Here is a 22,523-nt window from a genome sequence, read left to right on the forward strand (position 1 = left end):
GGCAAGATATTCTCGGTAGCTAGCCAGGCTCTCCAAGAGGGGCAGAGGAGTCGAACTCGGGTCAACCTGGTCGGCTGACTGTGTGCAAGGCAAACACCCTACCCACTGTGCTATCGCTCCAGCCCCAAATATCTATAAGCTTCACATATACATCAGCTTTGATCATATCATAGTAAGTGAATAGGAATCTGTGAATCAGGAGATTGTTCTGCACTAACTGCCATTATCTAGTCCTCAATTATGTCAAAATATTTCATCCCCCAAGACTTAATATGATCCTCTCGAAATGATAGGGCATGTTTTGATTTTCCGTGCAAATGTAAACTTCTGAAATTCCATTTTTCACTTATTCTCTAAAAAGACTAGCAAGGGAAATGTATTTGTAGCACTGTCCTCCCATTGTTCATCGATTTGCTCTAGTGGGCACCAGTAACGTCTCCATTGTGAGATTTGTTACTGTTTTTGGCATAACGACACCGGGAGCTTACTAGGCTGTGCCATGCAGGCAGCATACTCTCGGTAGCTTGCCGGGCTCTCTAAGAGGGACGGAGGAATTGAACTTGGGTCTGCAGCATACAAGGCAAATGCTATCGCTCAATAAAGCAAGGGATGTTTGAGAAAATACATGCATCTCTTTATATTGAGAAAAGATAAACTCACTCGATTTTCTTTATGAATTTGGAACAAAGTTGTTTTTGTGCTCATGAGCATGCATGTGCTTATGTGTGTGTTTGTGTGTGTGTGTGTGTATCTTCGCTTGTTTATGAGTGATTTGACTAATTCTCTGTCTGTCTTTTGTTATCTTTAAACCATATACACTGTCACTGTCCTCCCATTTGTTCATCAATTAGCTTGAATGGGCTCAGTAATATCTCCATATTGAGACTTGTTGATGTATTCAATATGCCAAACACAGTAACAAGTGTCACAATGGAGATGTTACTGGGCCCGCCTGAGCAAATCGATGAAAAACGGGAGGACCGTGACCTGTTTTGAGACTTGTTGTTACTGTGTTTGGCATATTGAATACATCACAGGTAGCTTGCCAGGCTTTGCTGTACGGGCGAGATACTCTCGGTAGCTTGCCAGGCTCTCTGAGAGGGGCGGAGGAATCGAACCCAGCTCGGCCGGGCAGGCTGCACAGAAGGCAAATGCCCTACCGATGTGCTATCGCTCTAGCCCATATACTAAAAAAACATACACAAGTGCTTTATTAATTTGCTTTCTAATTTTATGATGTCAGAATTTTGACATGGGTGTGTGTTTAATCTCCCAGGGCAGCCAGGGAAGGCCCTGAACGGCTCTCCCTCTCTCTGCCCTCTTCAGTGGGCCTAGGCAGTTCCCCCAGCCAGGGCATCCCCAGGGCCATGGGGCAGATGGAGGAGGAAACGAGGGCCAAGCTGGTTGGTTGATCAGTTGCCGTTTATTCCATTCTCCCCCAAGGTCCTGTTTCAGTCTCACTAAGCCCCCCATTCTAGTCTAACACTGCTCCTCATTCCCATCTCCTCCTTTCTCTCCCGCTCATCTCTCTGTACTCCATCTCGCAGCCTGCTCCTGTATTCTTCTACATTCTTCTCCCTCTGTTCCCCTTGATGGTCTCTTCATGCTCCATCTTGCTGCCCTGTTCTCTCTCTCCTCTCTCCCCAACTCTCTTGTCTCTTTCCAACTCCCTAGTCTCTCTTCCTAGAGCTCTCTGCCAATGCTACACCCAGTCTCCTAGCAAAATCAACATAAGAAAGCCCTTCCTGACTGCCCTTCAGGTTCAAGGTCAGAAACACCACCTAGAGGTGTTTCTCTTGTGCTTAGTCCAATAATTTAATTAACATCTTAATGTTAATTATATTTGTATGGATACATAGTAAGAGATACATTGAGGCTTATAGGGCTGCTCTCCTGGGAACATCTTACCACAGACTCAGACTAGAGTGCTCAGGCCAGATTAATCATTCCTAACCCTAGCAGGGTCCAAATCCATTTATTACTTTTTGGATCATGACAGCATTTGTCCATGACCAAGCTCTTAACTTATAGTTAAGCATTATGTCACTTTGGCCAGGCCCATTTCGATGCCAGGGTAGCACATAGCTGCTTGCCCTAGGTCCATCCAGTCCCTCGCCGGGACCCTGCTTTAGGGGTACTAGGAAGTAAGGGCAATTGAGGCTTAAATCCAGAGAACAGATGCCCAGGAGGTAAATATCATTGAACTACTAAGTTAACAAAAGCATAGCATTCACTGTCTTCTTGTGCCCATACAAAAAAGGACATTTCTCCGAATTAACTATGCAAACAATATTTACAAGAAAACAGAGCACAAAGAAAGAAGTTACAAATAAACACAGAGGAAGGGGAGCACTGTGATGGGAGTAACCCAATAAACCTAAGATCCCTGCGGCAAGGCAGAGAGGACAAATAAATGTTATAGTACAGATGTGGAGAATCAACCTTTCCCTATTTTGACTCTTTGAAAGATAGGGAGGTATGAGTCTCTCTCTGGTATATAAGATTCTGGGAGATAATAACTGTGAAATTCCAGAAAATAAAATAAAAGAGGGAGGAACATCACTGCCCTATGTGATTAAAAAAAATCTTAAATTTTTCAGAAAAAAAAAGCTGTAGAAGATTCTGAAGAAATAGTGACTTTGAGATTTTCTACTATTGTTCTTATTCTTTCATACATGCCAACCCTTTTTATGAGAGAAAAACTTCATTTTCTGACATACATGAAGATATAGATATTTGCCCTAAGAGAGTTTCCCTTCTTCACCTTCACCCAATCCCCAATTTTTTAAAGTAAAATTTTAATTTTATTGGTCTAAGAAAATAAAATACAATGTAAAGCTTAGTTTTTATTCACTTCTAAAATATGTCCACAAAGCTAATTACATAAGGATATAGACTTTTTTCCTTTTTTTTTACTACTTCTAACATGTCTTTTTTTTTCTTTTTTTGTAAGAGAGAGAATTAAATCATTTTTTTCCCTCAGTAAATTAGAAAGAAATAAAGATCAGTGGGAAGTTAATAAGAAGACTCTGTTTCTGTTGTTATTCTTTTGTCATGACTATAATATAAGAAATAGAAACTAGCATAACTATCTCACTGCTTGCTGTAATAGTCATGCATTTCCTGTGTCTAGGAAGTTTGCTCCATTCTTCAAAGGACTGAAAAATGGTTCCTGTGTTCCATAGCAATGTTTTTAATCTCAAAAACCTGATGTTCAGTACTTGATAGAGAATAAAATCACAGATCTTGAATTTAGCTCTCTGTTCTATCACACTGTCTTTATTATTGAGGTTTATTATCTAATTGGCTGCAATGATAGCACAGAGGGTAGGTAGTTTGCCTTGCACGCTGCTGACCCGGGTTCAATTCCTCCATCCCTCTCCAGAACCCAGCAAGCTACCATGAGTATCCCACCCCCAGGGCAGAGCCTGGCAAGCTCCCAGTGGCATATTCAATATGCCAAAAACAGTAACAACAAGTATCACAATGGAGATGTTACTGTTGCCCGCTTGAGCAAATCCATGGATGGGAGGACAGTGCTATTATCTAATTGCTTTTGAATGATCTTAGGAATAAAATTTCTACATAATGTTTTAATCACAAAAGTCACTTATGTTTACCAGATAAAATTACAATTAAATCACAATAACCAGCGCCTTGGAAAGCATACCACTTTAGAAATGCTACTTTACATTGTAAATATATTTTCTAAAACCACAACCAGATACCTTAAATATTTATTTCTTTCCCCCCCCCTCATTCCCATTCATTTTGTTCTGTTTCCTAAATTCCATATACATATATATTTTGGCATTATATATAATGCCAAATAGAAAATAGCTTTCAATCCATATCTTTTTCTCCCTTTATTTTACAAGGCATCATAGTCCCTGAGCCATGATACTTGTTATGTATATATTTTTCCCAGTAACCACTGACAATGACCACTCAAGGACTCTCTGTGATGGTTTATTGAAAACCCTTCAAATCATGTTTCCTATCCTTGGCCACTTATCCGTTATGAAATATTCTTCACAAACCCAGAATGCCTTGACCCAATTTTCAGTATCCATTTAAAGTTCTTGTCTTTATTACTCCTGTGCTCTCTGTCAATGCACTTAAATATATATATATATATGCTTTGCTTTTACTTCATATATATATATATTTTACTTCATATATATATATATATGCTTTGCTTTTACTTCATAGACTTTTGACCTGGTTTTTCTTTCTTCCCTGCCAAACCAGTCAATGCCATCTTTTTATGACACATAGCCTTTCTTATGTAAAACATTGCAACTTTTCTTTGTTATTCAAAATAGTGGCTTATAATGCCAAATGCCAATCTCACACCCATCAGGACGTATTAAAGTGATCTAATTACTTTTTCTAGTCATGCCTTGCCCTGGTCCTGGTTCTTCTGAAGAGTGTATTTAAGAATGTAACTATTTAGACCTCTGGTGACTTCTTGATGCCCAAAAGACCCCTGACGCTGCCCTTATTTTCACTAATGAATATAATATCTTCAATACTGATTGTGTTGATCCATCTATTTTGCAACTGCCTGCCTGACTGGTAAGTCATATCTTCCTGTGACACAGCTAATACTTTGTACACCAGCATTGTTTTACATACTTTATTTATTTATTTGTTGGCGGGTTGTGGCACTTTATTTGTCTATTTTAATCAAATCTCAATGAGATACACAGTTACAAAGTTGTTCGTGATTGGATTTCAGTCACACAATTTCCAACACCCATACCTTTGCTTTTATGTATAATCTACAGTCCCAGAATTCCTTTCACTGATACAGGATGGGCCTGGTAAGGACCATGGCTTTTACGTTGAAATCCTGGTGCCAGTTTTATATGGCCTGCATACATAAGAATTCAAGCATGTATCCAAGAAAAACCGGAAAAGATTTCCTAAAGAATAATACACACTAGAATACATGCATACTCAAAGAATGAGCAGCCTTCTTTTTAAATAAGGCCGTTTACTAAAGGTAATAAAACTCACTCTCACTCTTAAGAGTCAGTCTACAGGCATAATGTAGAGAAAATAGTACTGCTTTTGCACACATTTCTACTTTATATTGGTAAAGTAATAGTGCAAGTTAACAATAGGTGAAATTTTCATAATTTTTCAGGGAAGAACGAGGAGACAAGGGTGGAGATTTCCCGGAGTTAAGATTCAACATATTCTGGCCATCCTTGGTCATTTTCAGTTGTCCTGGTGACTGTGAACTGTCATGCTACAGGTAATGATAGAGGCTAAAGGTGAACAGGCAAGATGAGATTAGGGATATGTTCTCCAGCAAAGGAATCACTTGGTCTGGAAGGTCACAAGGGAAGCCTAAATTGTGCCTGATAACTTGGATGACTGAGGCCCTGCAGAATTTGTGCACCAGAAGATAATCCTCTCAGCAACTCCTCCCCTGTTTGAATTACCCACATTCTTGGAGCATAATAAATGAATGTTCACCCATCCACCTTTGTTAAACAGGTATAAAAGTTTTTATTGGGAACCCTGTTTTAGGAAGTCCTTCCTGTGAATTGCAGGCTTCCCTGCCTCACTCTTCCTTCCATCTTTTTTCCTAAATAAAGTCTTTTACTGAATTCAGCAATTTGTTCTCTAATCCCTTGCTTTCAGTTTTGGCAGCTTGAGGACAAAACCTGAACGTCTATGCCCACTACAACAGTAGGTGTGATTTTTATTCAATAAATATATGACAAGAAACTGGAAATTGAACATCAGTTCTTCATTCTTGAGTGACTTTGCTCCAACCATGAATCTTGGTTTTCATTTCTCTCACTTTGTGGGATGTTTAATATTGATAATATTATATATTTTGGCAAAGCTTTATATGGTTCCTATATAAAATAAATGTAGTTTCAAAGAATGGATAAATTCTGCATAAGGGAACTTTTTTTAACCAAAAAGTCAACCAACTTTTTAATGGAACGTAGTAACTTCAATCATTTACACATCACATGTATACTGGTGTTTTCCCTGTCTCAGCATGCTCAATCTATGTGCTGCATTGAATTATTAATCAATCCAGTTAACTCATTAAAAGACATTTGCTAGGTCCTTGTCTGGCCAAAACTATGCTAATTTTTTTGCTTAATTGCATTAAAAATAAATAAACCCCTTGGAGGCCCATTTTTTTCTTGAAGTTGGCAAAGGTTGAGATTGCTCTTACAGTAGAGCATTATTAGACACGTTTTTCTTTTGCTTTCCTTTTGGAGACAACCTAGACTGTGGAGAGTAAGAAGTTGCAATTAATCAGAATCTTGTAGCAAAAGCTGAGGTTTTAGCATTAGAATTACCACTGTAAACACCTCATTTTGTAGCCAGAGGAAGTAATTGAGATACTGCTTTCAGAACCAAAATTCAGATGGTGAAAGCAAAAGCAAATGTAATTTTGACATGTGTGTGGAATAGTATTCAGGTGAGGAGTACATATTCCAGGATGGTTTCAACAATAATTAGAGTCACTCATTTTCATAAAAAGTCAGGTCTGAAAATCTGGATCATGTATTGTGATTGTGTACATACCTGAAAATGAGATGGAGGGCTTCAAAATCCATAGCCTTTCTCTGGTTTTATATCCAGTGTTCAGTGCTGAATGCGTGGTTTCTCATTTAGTCCACAGGGTTTAATTACCACACAAGACCAACTGCACTCCCATAGGAGAAATACATTCCAAAACAGTTTTTTTTATTTGAATTGTTATATAATAAGTTATTCCATGGAGATTTCATGCTTTCAGTCCTCTGAGAACTTTGGGAAGTACTTACGAAACAGGTAAACACAAGATTTTAAGTTAGCTGATATATGTTCCAGTTTTCCCAGGCTGAGATTTAGAACCCAAAAAATATTAGAAGTGTATTTTCTCTTGTTAAAAAATTTTTAATACAACATTAGGTACATGTTTGTTAAGCAGACTGATCACAGTTTTCTTTGTGACTGATGAAATCTTTATTTGGAAATATAGGATTAGGATAAATAGCTTAAACACTAATCTGTCTGAATATTCTAGACAGTAAAAACTTTTCCTGAAATTCAATTTATTTTATAAATTTTATTATTCAGCTAATTGAAGCAGCTTAACCACATAAACCATATTCCTTGAAACTCAAATCTGATTTTTGAAACATCTCAGCATAAGTAAAGGATGACATCACACATGTAATGGCATTAAGGATTAAGACAACCATTTAGTTAATTCCAGCTTTAAAACTCTCCTTTCCAATAACATGAATAAATATTTTAAACAAAATTACTAAAAGCTAAATTATCTGAAATGCTGCCTTAATTTTCTATTGAACATCCCATGGGTGTACTTCTGACAGTATTACTTTTCTAAACAGATGCATAATTTACATGTTTGTATTTATGACATATTAAATTTACAGATTTCTCTTTTAAACTCCCTTAGTTAAGGCTCTCCTATTAGATTTACCAAATATTTCTAAAATAGTAATATACCCACCTCATAACTACAGATCACAGCTGTATTCATTAAACTGAAGAAAATCTGAAGCATTATTAATTTGACTTTAGATAAGTCACTTTTGGAAGAGGCTGCATTTTAACTTCTTTATTAAAGCACCTGCATTGAGATGCTCAGTGTGGATGAAGAAATGACAGAATTAGGGCTGCATAACTCTCTATGTTTTATTATTTTAAAATAGGAGATTTGTCTCTAAGCAAACTTTAATTGGCTTATTTTTCTGAGGCTATTTCAATGATCTACTGCATTGATTCCCAGAAATGGTTCACAGCGGGGTCATCTGTAATATTTCAAAATAGTTCACTTAAGGTTTCTTCCATAGTTCTGGACCTGAATCTATGGGAAAGTGTGTCTAAGGTATCTAGGTGTTACAAAGTCTCTTCAGATAATCCAAATAGCTTTAGTTTTTCTGATTTTTTTTTTAGTTTTTTTTTTTTTGAGTCACAGCTGTTGGTGCACTGGACTTACTCTTGGTGTTGCTCAGGGTACCATCGGAAGCGCTGGGGATTGAACCCACGTCATCAGAGTGCAAGGCAAATGCCCTACCTACTGTACTATTGAGCTGGAACGATAGAACAGCGGGTAGGGCATTTGCCTTGCACGTGGCCTACCCAGGTTCATTTCCTCTGTCCCTCTTAGAGAGCCCAGCAAGTTACTGAGAGTATTCCGCCCGCACAGCAGAGCCTGGCAAGCTCCCCATGGTGTATGCCTAAAACAGTAACAAGTCTCACAATGGAGTTACCGGTGCCCACTAGAGCAAATTGATGAACAATGGGAGGATAGTGCTACAGTGCTACTGTACTATTGCTCCAGCTCCAACAATCTTCATAACGTTAGTTATGGTTTAATCGCCAATGAGAATATCGACCCTTCTCATTTCATATCTCTATCATGAGTTTAAACCAACTGCATGACCTGTAGAAATATCATTATTGTGACTACTAAGCCAGTTAGAGATGAATTACAGTTAGAAACTACTTTGAAGATCCTACGTGATTATGGACTTCAGAATTTATACGCAATGCCTCAACTGTGTCAAAAGAATTGATTTTTCTGAATTTGACTTTTTTGTGGGGTGAAAAAAGCACATACGATAATGGAGAGCTGATCTTTGCAAAATGTCCAGAAATTATAAAGTGTGTATCTAAAGTGAGAAGAGTATGCCCGTGCTCTTAAGACAGGCCATTGGATATTCGGACAATGAGCATTTCAGCGCTATGAAAGGATAAGCTGATATATACGTAGGGCAGAAATTCAGACATTAACCATTATTTTATTCACGTTGGATAACTACTGAATAGACAGGAGAGTTCTTAGAAAGTTCTATTTCCTTCCTGGAAAAAATAAGGGGCACCTCCTACTTTTCTAGGGGTACAGGGGACAGTGTCAAGGTAAAATGGGCATCAGGCATCAAGCACTGTGCCTGAGAAAGTTGATGCCTTTGATTTCTGTTGCTGAGACCTCACTGAGCATTGTTCAGGGAATGGTTAACTCTCTTTCAGGACTAGCCAAAGAAACACATTTGTGCTCACTCTTAAGTGTCTCTACTCCCCATTCCTCCTCCGCCCCCCTTCCGCCCCCCCTCCGCCCCCGTTAATTTTTAACACCCCCTTAGATCCTCTTCACTTTAAGGCAGGTCCTTTGACCTAAGCAGATTAATGTGGTTGCATGAAGGACGCAGCCCAAGAGCCTAAGTTTTTAAGGAAGAGATTTGGCTCCAAATAGGACACTAAGCTTTTCAGCCTCCGCGTCTTTACTTAGTCAGCAGGATGCAGTGTCTCTGGGTGCTTAGTGGACTCCTGGGGAATCAGGAGGGAAACAAAAGCAGAAGTGGCAGCCGCTGCAAATGTGGGAGTCTGCGCCATTAGAGGAAGCAGTTGCTAATAAGGGCCTGTGAGACCTAGGTTTCCTTGGTTTCCATGACAGTTATTAGGGACCATAGAAATTGAATTGTCTCCCACAATGCTCTTAAGGGAGAGGGGGTGCTGCAGTGACAAAGCAGTGCAGTTATGACCTGCAGTCAATTGTCCTCTGGAGAATGCATTGTTCCCCGGGTTATTTGCTTTTGCATTTCTTTTCAACTCCCAATGTGTTTGACATTTTGGCCAGAGACCCTGGCTTCTGCTGTACCGTGTCTCAAACACTATCCCCCCCTCCTTTTTTTTTTTATTTAGATCTGAGCTGAGCAAAGCAAGGATATGAACAATTGTGCAGGTGGGCTACTCAGGGCGAGTGAAGAGATAAGGCATCCATTCAGGTACTGGCAGCCCGCAGCCCTGCCAATATGCCCCTCCACCAGATATCTATAATCCCAGCACGGGAGACCGCCTGCAATGGGAGAAGTTCAATGGGCAGAAACAAAGAGAAGAACAAGGAAGTTGAGGTAAGAGGAGGTTTGATTTGATAAATCAGGGCAGGCTGCTGCTCTTTGCTCCACAGGATGTGACTCACGCTTACCAGCAGCCAGATTCCAGGTCTCAGGATGGAATATGAAGAGAATCGTTTGTCACTAACAGGAGCACAGCAAATGCCACCTCAATTTTTTGAATGAAGAAAGGGAACAGTTTTGTTACTTGCTACTTAATAGATCAAAAACACTCCCCAAAACACTCTTTTTACCCTGGATATTCGTGTCGGCTTTTGTGGCTCAGAGGTCGCAATCCACATGTCCTGGGTGGCTGTGAACATTGCTGTTATTCATTTTCTGAGAGGGATACTATTGATGGTTGCTAACTTTGCTCACTGCACTTTGAACTTGAATGCTTAAAGCTTCAAAAGGTGACAGAGAAGCCAGGAGTGTCACTGAATACACACAACATGAATTTTGATATTTCAAGGCATCAGTGAATCTCTTACTTTCCCTACTCATTTTAAGTACATTTGAGACCCTGGCTTATTTTTTTTTTAGTTTCATTTGTATTGTTTTCTTCAGGAATAAAAGTATTATTTGAAACTTGCATGGATGAGAAATACAATATTAAACATAACTGCATTTAGGATTGTGTTTGCAGTGAACTTTCACTGGTGTTGTTTTAGATCAGTTGCTTGAAAGGTCAGATGAGAATTTGTTTCAAAGATTTTTAAGAAGAGGTTTGAGCAGAATCAATGATAATGGCTAAAGCAATTATAAATGTTTCCTTCAAAGGAAGCTTGAGATAGAATGGCAGAAACTGTAATTTTCTTGAGTAGTATAGTCCTCAGGCCTCACTGACTTTGTAAAAAATGAGCTTTCTCTACTTTAGTACTATGTTAATCTTTTTTTTTTCCCTCAAGACTAGGTGCTAGGGACAGAGTAGACAGTAAAAGACAAATAAGAAAACAAATGATCAAAGCAAATTGGAGGGAGTAGAGTGTCAAGAAGGGACTCAAGAGTGTCAAACCAGAGTAATAATATCCTGGGAGTATATTCTAGAAAGAAGAATAAATACCTTCAAATAAGAAAAGACCATTCGGGCTGGAGAGATAGCACAGCAGGTAGGGCGTTTGGCTTGCACGCGGCCGACCCGGGTTCCATTCCCAGCATCCCATATGGTCCCCTGAGCACCTCCAGGAGTAACTCCTGAGTGCAGATCCAGGAGTAACCCCTGTGCATCGCCAGGTGTGACCCAAAAAGCAAAAAAAAAAGAAAAGAAAAGAAACAAAAGACCATTTTATTGCCTTTATATATTTTGAAATGATCTTGAAAATGTCGTTGAAAAACATTCATGTCTTGATGTGACTCAAATTTCTAGAAAGATTTAGGAGAATTTACTGAAAAATTTAGTGGGAGAAATACTCTAGCAATTACCCTGCTTTAGGCATATTCACATATTCTGTCATTTCTGAGATGAAGCATCTTTAAGTACTCTTAACATTAATATTTACAGTGTTTCTTACTAATTGGACATAGATTTCTTGTCTATGACTCATTTAAATGTAATTATTAGAATGTCAAAGAATCATCTCTAAAGTTTATTGGCATGGGGTGGGAAGTTGGGAAATCTTATTAGCACTGAAAATAGACATAGAAATGGTAACTATAAAACTTATGTTTCTTAATCATCTAAATCCTTCAGATTAAACTAAAACAAATTGGAGGATAATTCATATTATATAAAATATGAAATTTTTTTTGTATCTAAAAATTGTCTGTAATTGAATGATGCTGATTTGGCTTAATTTCAGTACCCATCATTTGGCATTGTGACTACCAGAAATCTCCTGCTGTTCCTTGATGATGAATAAGATTAAAGCCAAGGTTGTTTATGTGACTTTAAAAAGCAATAAACTTGTGGGTTTTTTCACTAGAAATGATAATTAAATTATTCTACTCCCCGCAAATAAGCCAAAATGTTTTAGACTCTGATCTGAAGCTACCTATTCAGACAAATTTTCATGAAGTATCTATAAGTGAGAAGCTCTGTATCTCTTGGGAGCATATACACTAAATATGACACTGCAAGTCAGTGAGTATTATTAAAAGAAAATTAGGTTAATTATAAAACAAATGAAACTCACAATGTCTATAATTTTTAAAAGGGCATGATTCAGAAAAAATATTAGAGCATATGGTTTCAAGATTCTAATTTTGCTTTGTTCTTGATAAGATTTAGTTAAATGTTTCTTTAAATGTTCATTTGAAACATAATCAATCTTACAGACTATCACTTGCTTTAACGAACAAAATGAGTTGTCTAAAAGAGGTATAAATGCTACGTAAGGTGACCAAATTAAACAACATATTCTGTGTAGTGGCTAACAGGAATGTATTAACTTTTTTTTTTGGGGGGGGGTGGAGTCACATAGTAGCTCTCTGGGACCATATAAGGCCCATGCAATGACATGAACTCTTTCCCTTTGAACTATGTCCCCACCCTCTGGAAAGTTACTTTTGTAATTTCAAGTGTTAGTTCTTCATGAATGAAGAGAAAATGTCTTATACACATATGGACATTTTCTTGATTTTTGAACATGTATGTAGCAATGAACTTTGTAGCTTCCTTAGTGTATTTCGCTATCACTAAAAATTCAAATATATATATATATATATATATATATACACACACAATTAGCAAACTTCAGAATTAAGAATTAATCGTTTCAATGAATCAACTTATTATTTTTTTTATTTTTTTTATTTTTTTTTTTATTAGTGAAACACCATGAGGTACAAACTTTCGTGCTTGTGTTCCAGTTACACAATGATCAAGTACCCATGCCTCCACCAGTGTCCATTACCCACCACCAATGATCCCAGTGTCCCTCCCACCACCCCCATCCCATCCCCCCACCCCACCCCACCTTTGTGGTAAGACATTCCCTTTTGCTCTCTCACTTTCTCTCCTTTTGGGTGTTGTAGTTTGCAATAGAGGTATGAAGTGGCTATCATGTTCGGTCCATAGTCCACTTTTAGCCCACATCTCCCATACCGAGTGGTCCCTCCTAGCACACTTTACTTGGTGGACCCTTCTCTATCTGAGCTGCCTTTTCTCCCAGCATGTGAGGCTGACTTCTAGGCTGTGGAGTAATCCTCCTGGTACTTATCACTACTATTCTTGGGTGTTAGCCTCCCATTCTGTTACCTTATATTCCACAAATGAGTACAATCTTTCTATGTCTGTCTCTCTTTTTCTGACTCACTTCACTCAACATGATACCTTCCATGTTGAACCACCTATATGCAAATTCATGACTTCATCTTTTCTAACCACTACATAGTATTCCATTGTGTATATGTACCAAAGTTTCCTTAACAAGTTATCTGTTCTCAGGTGTTTTCCAGATTTTGGCTATTGTAAATGGTGCTGCAATGAACATATAAGTGCAGATGTCAATTCTACTATACCTTTTCTGCATTTCCGGGATATATTCTCAGAAGTGGTCTTGCTATGTCAAATGGGAACTTAATTTCTAAGTTTGTTTGATTTGGTTCTCCATGTCTGTAAGTGATTAACTTCTATCTTCAGTGCATCATGGTCTGATACAATTTGATACAATTTCTATCTTCCTGATTCTATTGAGGTATGGTCTGTTTCCCAGTACATAATCTATTTTGGAAAATGATCCATGTGCACTGAAAAAATGTGTATTTTTTCTTTTTTGAAATGCAGAGCCCTGTATAGATCCATTAGCCTTCTCTCTTCTATCCCTTCCTTCAAAGCCAGTGTTTTCTTGCTGAGTTTTAATCTTGTTGATCTATCTAGAGGTGATAGGGTAGTGTTGAAGTCTCCAAGTACTATTGTATTACTAGCAACACCCTTGTTAAAATCTGCATACCCATTTAGGAGTGTGATTTTTTTTCCTGCTGTACATATCCCTTGATTAGTAAAAAAATGTCATTCACTGTCCCTTTTAGTCTTTTTTAACCTGAAATCTATGTTGTCGGATTACTAGTATGGTCAACTTGGCTCTTTTTTTAATTTTTATTAGTGAGACACCATAAGGTACAGTTGTAGACTTACAAGTTTTGTGCTTGGGTTTCAATTATACAATGAACAAATACCCATCCCTCCACCAGTGTCCATTTCCCATCACCTTCCTGGCTTTTTTGAGGGAGTTGTTTGCTTGCAGGATGGTTTTCCATCCTTTGACTTTGAGTCTGCGTTTGCTCTAACTGTTCAGATGTGTTTCTTGTATGCAGCAGAAAGTTGGGTTTAGTTTCTGAATCCATTTTGCCACTCTGTGTCTCTGATTTGGTTCATTTAGACCATTGACATCAAGGGGAATTATTGTCATGGGGTTTTGTGGCATCTTTCTTTCGGGGTTTGTTGTGCTTGTAGGTTTTTTTTTTTTTACAGTTGCCCCTTTAGTCCTTCTTTTAAGTTTGGTTTTGAGTCTGTGAAGTTCCTGAGCTTTGTTTATCCATGAAACAGTGTATCATTCCTTAAAGTTTGAGTGAGAGTTCAGCCAGATAAAGTATTCTTGGTGAGTTCATTTCATTGCGTTTTTTTCCACTAAATCCTACCTTTGTCTTCGGACTTGGACAGTTTCGTCTGATAGGTCTGCTGTAAATCTAAGGGGTGCTCCTTTGTAGGTGATTTCCTTCTTTGACCTTGTTGCTTACAGTATTGCGTCTCTATCCATGGCATCCACCATTCTGACTATGATATGTCTTGGAATTTTTTTACTAGGGTCTTTTTTAACCGGCACTCCTCAGGCTCCTTGTATCTGGATGCCTGCATTGTCCAGCTCTGTGAACTCTTCAGCAATGATATTTTTAACTGTGGCTTTTTCATTGTCTCCCTGTCCTTCTGATACTCTGACGATTCTAATGTTGTAACCCTTGAAATCATACCCTAGGTCTCTGATTCGCCTACGAGCTATTTTGAGTTCTTTTCCCATTGTTTGTTGTTGCCTTTAAGCTTCCTGCAGTTCATCTTCAAGCTCTCTGATTTCTGTCTTTTGCTGTAGCCATTCTACTATTGAGGCCACCCACTGAGTTTTTAATTTCATCTACCAAGTCCTTTATTCGTGACACTTCATTTTGTAGCTTTTTAATTCTGCTCTCATTTCTACCTGTATTTTCTTTGCTGTCTGTTCCACTCTTTCTTGCAAGTCCTCCTTTAATTTATTGGATATCTGTTTCATCGTTTCTTTGAGTTTATTGAACATCTTCAACATTTCGTCTCTGAATTCTTTATCGGGGATATTGTTTTTGTTGGTAATACTTGTTGAGGCATCTGGACCCTTTTCATTAACCTCTCCTCATGGTGGGGATTTTCACTGTTTCTTTATGTTTTTGTAGTAGTATGAAGGTGGGACCTTCCAGTTCACTATCAGTAATCCCCTCTAGTTGTGAAAGGGTTCTAGATGAAAAGGTTTCAGTGGATGGTGGTTACCTTTTCCCCTTTCTAGAGTTTCACCTTCCTCTCAGGTGCTCCTCAGCAGCTTAAATGAGGTATCTAGTGAAGCTTTTGAGGGATGTGTTTTATAGTGGGCTTATAGAGTCTCCAATGTTTTGGTACAAATGGAAGAAGCTACTGGATTATTGGCCTAGAGTATTTGAGATGGCCAGGATATTTTCCACAGAATTAGATGACGAAGATGAAGATGTGAGTCCAGAGTGCTAGGAAAGGGACAAATAACTGTGACCGCCTCCAAAATAGGCCACACCCACTTCTGCAGAGATCACGCCCCCAAGGGGTGCCTGGTTTGAGGGGAGGATATGGGCGCGGGGGAAGTGGTGTCCTGGGTCCAATTATTCACTGACCTGGGAGAGCTCAATGAATCAACTTAGGTGCCCAAACAATAGTACAGTGGGTAGATGTTTGTCGTGCTTGTGACAGACCAGGATTCATCTGTGTTACCCCATATAGTCCCAAGCCCACCAGGAGTGATCTCTCAGGGCAGAGCCTTGAATAAGCCTGTAGCACTGCAGGTTCCCAAACCACGCAAGAAAACGAACAAACAAACAAACAAAAACAATTTAACTTTAAAATTTAGAGTTTCTCTTTTTGAGGCCTTCTATTTAAAGTCTTCCAATTTATTTATTTTCCAGCAGCCACCCTAAAATGTATTATTATTAGAGTAAATTAACAGTATCATTAGAACTTCTGCTCTGGGTAATCCAAAGGCCACGGTTAGTATACAAAAAGTATCAGTTCAAATGTGTTCAATATAGAGTCCTCTCCATAAATTACAAATAATCCATCAAAAACATCCCTTCTTGGAATATAAGTGCTTGAAGAAGTTTGAATCTGTCTGCCTAAGGGACTTTTGTAGTCAGGTGTAATTGTCCCTCACTGAATGATGAAATGACCTGAAAATTCTTCTCTCTGAAATTATTTTCTACCCAGCCTTTATTTTTTGCTAATGTTATTTATTTATTTATTATTTTTTATTGGTGAATCACCATGAGGTACAGTTGAAGACTTACAATTTTTTGTGCTTGGGTTTCAGTTATACAATGATTGAGTACCCATCCCTCCACTAGTGCCCATTCTCCACCTCTAATGCTCCTAGTATCCCTTCCACACCCCCCATCCCACCCCATCCCTGTGGCGGGGTATTCCTTTTTGTTTTCTCTCTCCTTTTTGGTGCTGTGGTTTGCACAAGAGGCATTGAGTGGCAATGATGTTCGGTCTATAGTCTACTTTCAGCATGCATCTCCCATCCTGGGAGATCTTCCCAACACTCTTAACTTGGAGTTCCCTTCTCTATCAATGTTGCCTTTCCCCCCCAGCATGTGTGACTGGCCTCCAAGCCATGGAGTGAAACTTCTGGTACTTATCTCGACTATTGTTGGGTGTTAGTCTCCTATTTTTTTACTTTATGTTTCCCAGATGAATGCAGTCTTTCTATGTCTGTCCCTCTCTTTCTGACTCATTTAACTTAACATGATACTTTCCATGCAGTACCACTTGAATGTAAATTTCATGACTTCATCCTTTCTAACAGTTGCATAGTACTCCGTTGTGTAGATTACATATTTTTATTATACCTTAGATTATCTAAGTGGGAAATCAATAAAATTAACATTTAAAATATATTAATTATAATTCCCAGTTTTTCAATGAATCTATATTTAATGTATATTGTGTAGTACATGACTATAAAAGGTATCATTGGGTTAATAATCCCAGAAGCTCAAAAAGAACACTGAATTCCAGTTTGGATGATTTTCTTGTATAGAACAACGTAGATTTATCTTTTGGATACATCGATACTGGAGAATATTTGGCAGTGCCTCTGACTTGGATTTCAAATACAAAATTTTATTAGGATGCTATACTTGCTGTTGTGTTAATCAAAATTAACAGATTTTTGTTCTGTTTTGTTTTGTTTTTGTTTCTTTGGGGACACAACTGATGGTTCTCAGGGCTTACTTCTGGCTCTACACTCAGAAATCACTCTTAGAGAGACTTAGGAGTCCATATAGTATGTGAGGTATTAAACCTGTCACATGTAAGGCAATCACCCTGCTGGTGTACTACAGCTCTGTCCCCAAAACTAATAGATTGTTTATGTATAATTGCCAGTGGTCAAATTTATTTATTCTGAAGATAATTTTATTCTAATGGTAGAATGTTTAAGTGCAAACTCCAGAAAAGTTCTGGGGAAAAATTCTAGTTAAATTTACCTTCATCTACTCCTAGGGAAAGCCTTGAGGTTGGGAAAATCTACTGCGAAGGTCTTTCTCTGAAGAGATCTCTCACTCTAGATCTCACTATGCATCTTTTCTAGTTTTGTGTTGAGACTACAAAGCTTAGTTGGTTTAAATCTTATTTTCTGCTTTGTCTAAATAGGACATTTTTCTTCTTTGACTCTATTTCCCCAGTAGTTTTTGACAGCACTGTAGCACTGTCCTCCCGTTTTTCATCACTTTGCTTAAGCGGGCCCAGTAACATCTCCATTATGAGACTTGTTGTTATTGTGTTTGACATATTAAATTTGCTCGAGCGGGCCCAGTAACGTCTCCATTGGAGACTTTGTTGTTACTGTGTCTGGCATATCCAATACTCTCGGTAGCTTGCCGGGCTCTCCGAGAGGGGCGGAGGAATCGAACTCAGGTCGGCCATGTTGGCCGCTTGTAAGGCGAACGCCCTACCCGCTACGTCACGGGGAGCTTGCCCGTCTCTCCGAGAGGGGCAATTTTAATATGGTAACAATATTTATTAGGCTACAGTTAATTCAATGTAAATATTTGAGTCTATAACACACATCTCTTACATAGATAATTAATCTTATACCACTAGGGTTATTTAATTTCATAATCTATAACTAGAAATGATAGTGACTATAGCTCCAGTATTTAGTGAACTTGTGTCCTATATGACTTATAATTCTTGATATTTATGAGCAAATATCTCAAAATATCAGTGTGACTCAAATGTAGAGCTAAATCAGGAAGCATAAAAAAAAGCAGCTGCTCTCCATTGTTCTGTATGCAGCCGGGTATCCATCTCTCAGACTAAGTGATAAAAGAGACCATCAGCCTTTTCCTTCTAATTATTTCTCACTCTCCAATGGCATTGCACAATAACCAAGCTTCAAAAGATTTAAAGAAGGAAAACAAAAATGTGAGAAAAACTTTGTTGCTTCCATATATTTTCCATTATCACTTCCATATGTTTAGGATATTTCTGAACTTTCATTTTAATTAAAAAATCAATTAACCTTTCCTTCTTTGTACCAGGATACCCTTTTAGGATTTCCTTTTCCAATTTCCAGTTATAATTCAGGGGACGTGTCTTTCTCTACTCAGAGTAGTTACTTGTTACTTGCCTATTTCTTCATGAACTTAAGTGAGTCGAAAACAAAACATCAATATATGTAATTTTTTAAATTTTGAAAGCAGAAGATATTTTATTAATTCTTTTACATACATATATAAGACTGGACCCCTGAAGTCCCACATATTGTGAATAAAATATACCAATGAAAAAAATAGAAATTTAAAAAGATGAAAACTCTGGAAAGACAAAGAACTTTTAATCTCAGGGTGAGTTCCTAATTTTCAACAAACTAATTTCAAATTCTGTTCTTGGACAATTAAGGACTCATAACCTCCATGCATTATTTAGGCAAATCTTGTGGAATCAAAGGTGCCCTCAGCATCTTTTCCTTAGGTAGTCAAGATAAAAAGCAGAGTATCAGAAACAAGATGGCCTCTTTCAATACAGTACTTATTTAAGGAAATAAAAGGGTAGGTCATGGCAGTTCTGGGTAGGACTGGACAGGGCAGGCAGGGTGGGCATGGGGCTGTCAAGAACATGAGGAAAGCATTTTACCCCGTTCTCTTAATTAGGGGGTTGAGTGAGACCTACACCTTGAGTTAAAATACACAAAATGGTAAAATAATGGGCAATGAAAGTCCAAGTTGGTTGAAACGATTATCTGTTGCATATCTTTGGTCCTTGCTCAGGATTTTTTCTCTGGTGCCGTTACCTCTAATTTCACTTTACAGTCCATCCGATCCTTATATTGCAACATCACTAGGATTAGAAAAGTCCCTAAAACTTCACAGTCAAAACTCATAGTTAATAAAGGATAGTTAATGTGGCTTGCCGTTGCCACATTTCTCAGTTAGTGGTAAAGTTGGAACAAAGAACAGGACTGCCAGTCTGGTGCCCTTTCTATTGTTACTGTTTTTAGTGATTTATCCCCAAGGCACATTACAATCCCCAAATATAAAAGAGCCTCAAAGCCAATAACTACTCTCTGAATAAAGTTGAGTTTCTTGTTATTACAGTTGTCTTTCCCTGACTCCTACATGTGGAGAAACTGTAAATGGCTCCCATTTATAGTGTATAAATAGACATCATTTCCTTAAATTTAGAGAAAAGTAAAATTCAATAATAAGATCGTGTAGTCATGGAACAAAGTCTTCATTCCACAAAGTCATTGTAATAAGTCACTTAAGAGTATTAGCTCCACCCTTAGAGGAAAAACAAAGTTACTTCTGCATTTAATGGTAAATGTAAGAAAAAAAAGTATATTTACTAGACCTCATATAAATTATTAAAAACTTTGATTGCATTCTATTTCTCTTTTTAACACTATCATATGACCATATTTAATTCTGGACATACAAAACACAAGATTGTTGTAAATGACTTTTCTGACTCAGGCAGACCATTGTTATAAGAACTTGACTTTAATGGATTCCCACTATTTCTTCTTTGAATCATCTCTTCTGTCGGAGAATAGTGTTTAATAGCCAACCTCCCCATTTTCTGCCACAGGATTCAAGACAGCTCTTATTTCAGTCATTGAGTCTTAATCAGTATATTTAAAAAGTAAAGTAAGTAAAGTAAAGGCCCTCCCGTTGATCATCGATTTGCTCAAGCGGGCCCAGTAACGTCTCCATTGGAGACTTTGTTGTTACTGTGTTTGGCATATCAAATACGTCAAGGGGAGCTTGCCAGGCTCTGCCGTGCGGGCGAGATACTCTCGGTAGCTTGCCAGGCTCTCGAGAGGGGCGGAGGAATCGAACTCGGGTCGGCCATGTTGGCTGCGTGCAAGGCAAACGCCCTACCGCTGTGCTATTGCTCCAGCCCTTATGTCTTCTGTCGGATAAAAGTGTTTAATAGCCAACCTTCCCATTTTCTGCCACAGGATTCAAGACAGCTCTTATTTCAGTCATTGGGTCTTAATCGGTATATTTAAAAAACCCTATATAAACAATAGTAATTGAATGGATTCATAATTCCATCAGAATCAATGGTACATATTAAGTTTTGAATGGACTTAAAGAGAATTTTAAAAATTTGGGGGGATTTGAGAGGTCACATTGAGGGCCAGGGATGGCATCCAGGATTTTGGGTTTGTAGGGTGATTTATAGACCCAGCCAACCCGGGTTTGACTCCCCCACACCTTTTGGAGAGCCCAGCAAACTACTGAGTGTATCTCGCCTGCACAGCAAAGCCTGGCAAGCTACCCTTGACCTATTCAATATGCCAGAAACAATAACAAGTCTCACAATGGAGATGTTACTGGGCCAGCTCAAGCAAATTGATAAACAACAGGAGGACAGTGCTACAGTGTTACAGGGTGGTTTATAGCACTTGCCAGGCAGTAGTGCTTGCCAGCTTGTACTATCTATACAGTCCAAGAGATATAGTCTTGTGTCTGAAGAGTTTTGCTCTTTTCTTCTGGTTTGTGTGAGAACTTGGAGGCTGACTGTGTCTTGTAATAGAAGATAGTGGATTCAGTGGGGCCAGTGATACTCCTGGGGAATAAACAGGCCACAGAGGGAAAGATAATAGAGGTTCTATATGTTAATCTTCTGATGTAGCTCAACTGAAACTTACCCAGTTGGAAACAACTTTCCAGCAAAGTGATTCCAAATCCGTCCTTGTCCTTTTATGCTCAAGTCATTAGTTTTGGATGGCTTGCAAACCACTTAGAGCATCACAGGGCTAAATGATACGTTGCCAAAGTGTAGTTGCAATAGTTTCCTGTGTTGTCCCCGTGTAGCAAGTGTCTTCAGAGATTAAAAATAGCTGGCTAGAATGGCTGGAGCTTCAGACCCATGTTTTTCTTTAAAAACGCCTCTCGCTCGTTTGTCTCTCTGTCTCATCTGCATGCTTGTTATTTCAAGTTCATGTTCTCTCTTGAACTTGTAGCTCCGCATATTTCGAAGTGTGGTTTTAATGAAACTGACCCTGATTGAAACAACTTTTAAAAACTAGCTGGCTAAAAGTCACAAGAGTTGAGTGGTGGAGGGTCTTTGGCACTTTGGTGGGGTAAGGAGCAGTAACTTGGAATTCCCAAAGCCTAAACATGTGCGCTATTGTAACCAGCTGACCTAAACTACAGTAACTAAAACAGAATAAAATTTAAGAACAAAAAAATAAATAGGATTTTGATAAAGCAATAACTTTTTGTTGTTGTTGTTTTTGGATTTTGGGCTCCTTGCAGTGTGCTCAGGGTCAGTCCTGCTCTGTACTTAGGGTTCACTCCTGGTGGGGCTCAGAGACCATACGGAGTACTGGAATGGAACCCAGGTTGGAAGTGTGAGGCAAGCTCTCTATTTGATGCACTATCTCCCCAACCCCCATCATTTTGAATAAATTGTGCTGAGAGCACATTTACCCCAAAGTCATTTTTAGCAGGTGTGATTCTACACTATTGGTAGATGTCAGGCAGTAATTCTCTTTTCATTCTGTAGAAGAATACTTCCCAACCACTCTCCTGAATCGAAATTGAGTATCAGAGTACCTCCCATATGGTTAAAGCGAATCCTACTGAATATGCTAATTGTATTAAAACTATTTTATATAATTAAAATCAGTAAAATTTCCATATTGCTATTTGCTTTCGGCAATGAAATTACCATAATTCACATTATTTTTTCTTATTTAAAACAGATGTTGTGGGTAATTGCATAAATAACGAAGACTAAATAACACATATTATTGACTATCAAATGAAGACAATTAGTAGTTGCTAACTTACCCTGATCAATATTTTTCAGTTGTGAGCTCACTTAGGTAGATTGTCCAAACTCCTCCCTGGTGCGAATTTTAAATTGTTGCTATGAATTCCTGGCTGACGTAATGAGAGTCAAAGTGTGCATTG

General features: G+C 38.3%; 1 protein-coding gene across 2 annotated transcripts in view; it reads left to right on the forward strand.

Moving 5' to 3' along the window:
• The window catches only part of MARCHF1 (membrane associated ring-CH-type finger 1), a 637,376-nt gene that overhangs the window by 147,950 nt on the left and 466,903 nt on the right, over positions 1-22,523 (forward strand). Inside the window, exon 2 of one of the 2 annotated variants that reach the window (XM_056119134.1) lies at positions 9,697-9,905. In XM_056119134.1, coding sequence (XP_055975109.1) covers positions 9,807-9,905 — 99 coding nt within the window. In that variant the 5' untranslated portion in view covers positions 9,697-9,806. Of the gene's footprint in view, positions 1-9,696; positions 9,906-22,523 lie in introns of those variants that run through there. The other variant, XM_056119132.1, reaches the window with a different exon arrangement.

This window comes from Sorex fumeus, unplaced genomic scaffold (genome assembly GCF_029834395.1).
Source record: "Sorex fumeus unplaced genomic scaffold, SorFum_2.1 ptg000039l, whole genome shotgun sequence".
Taxonomy (NCBI): Eukaryota; Metazoa; Chordata; class Mammalia; order Eulipotyphla; family Soricidae; genus Sorex; species Sorex fumeus.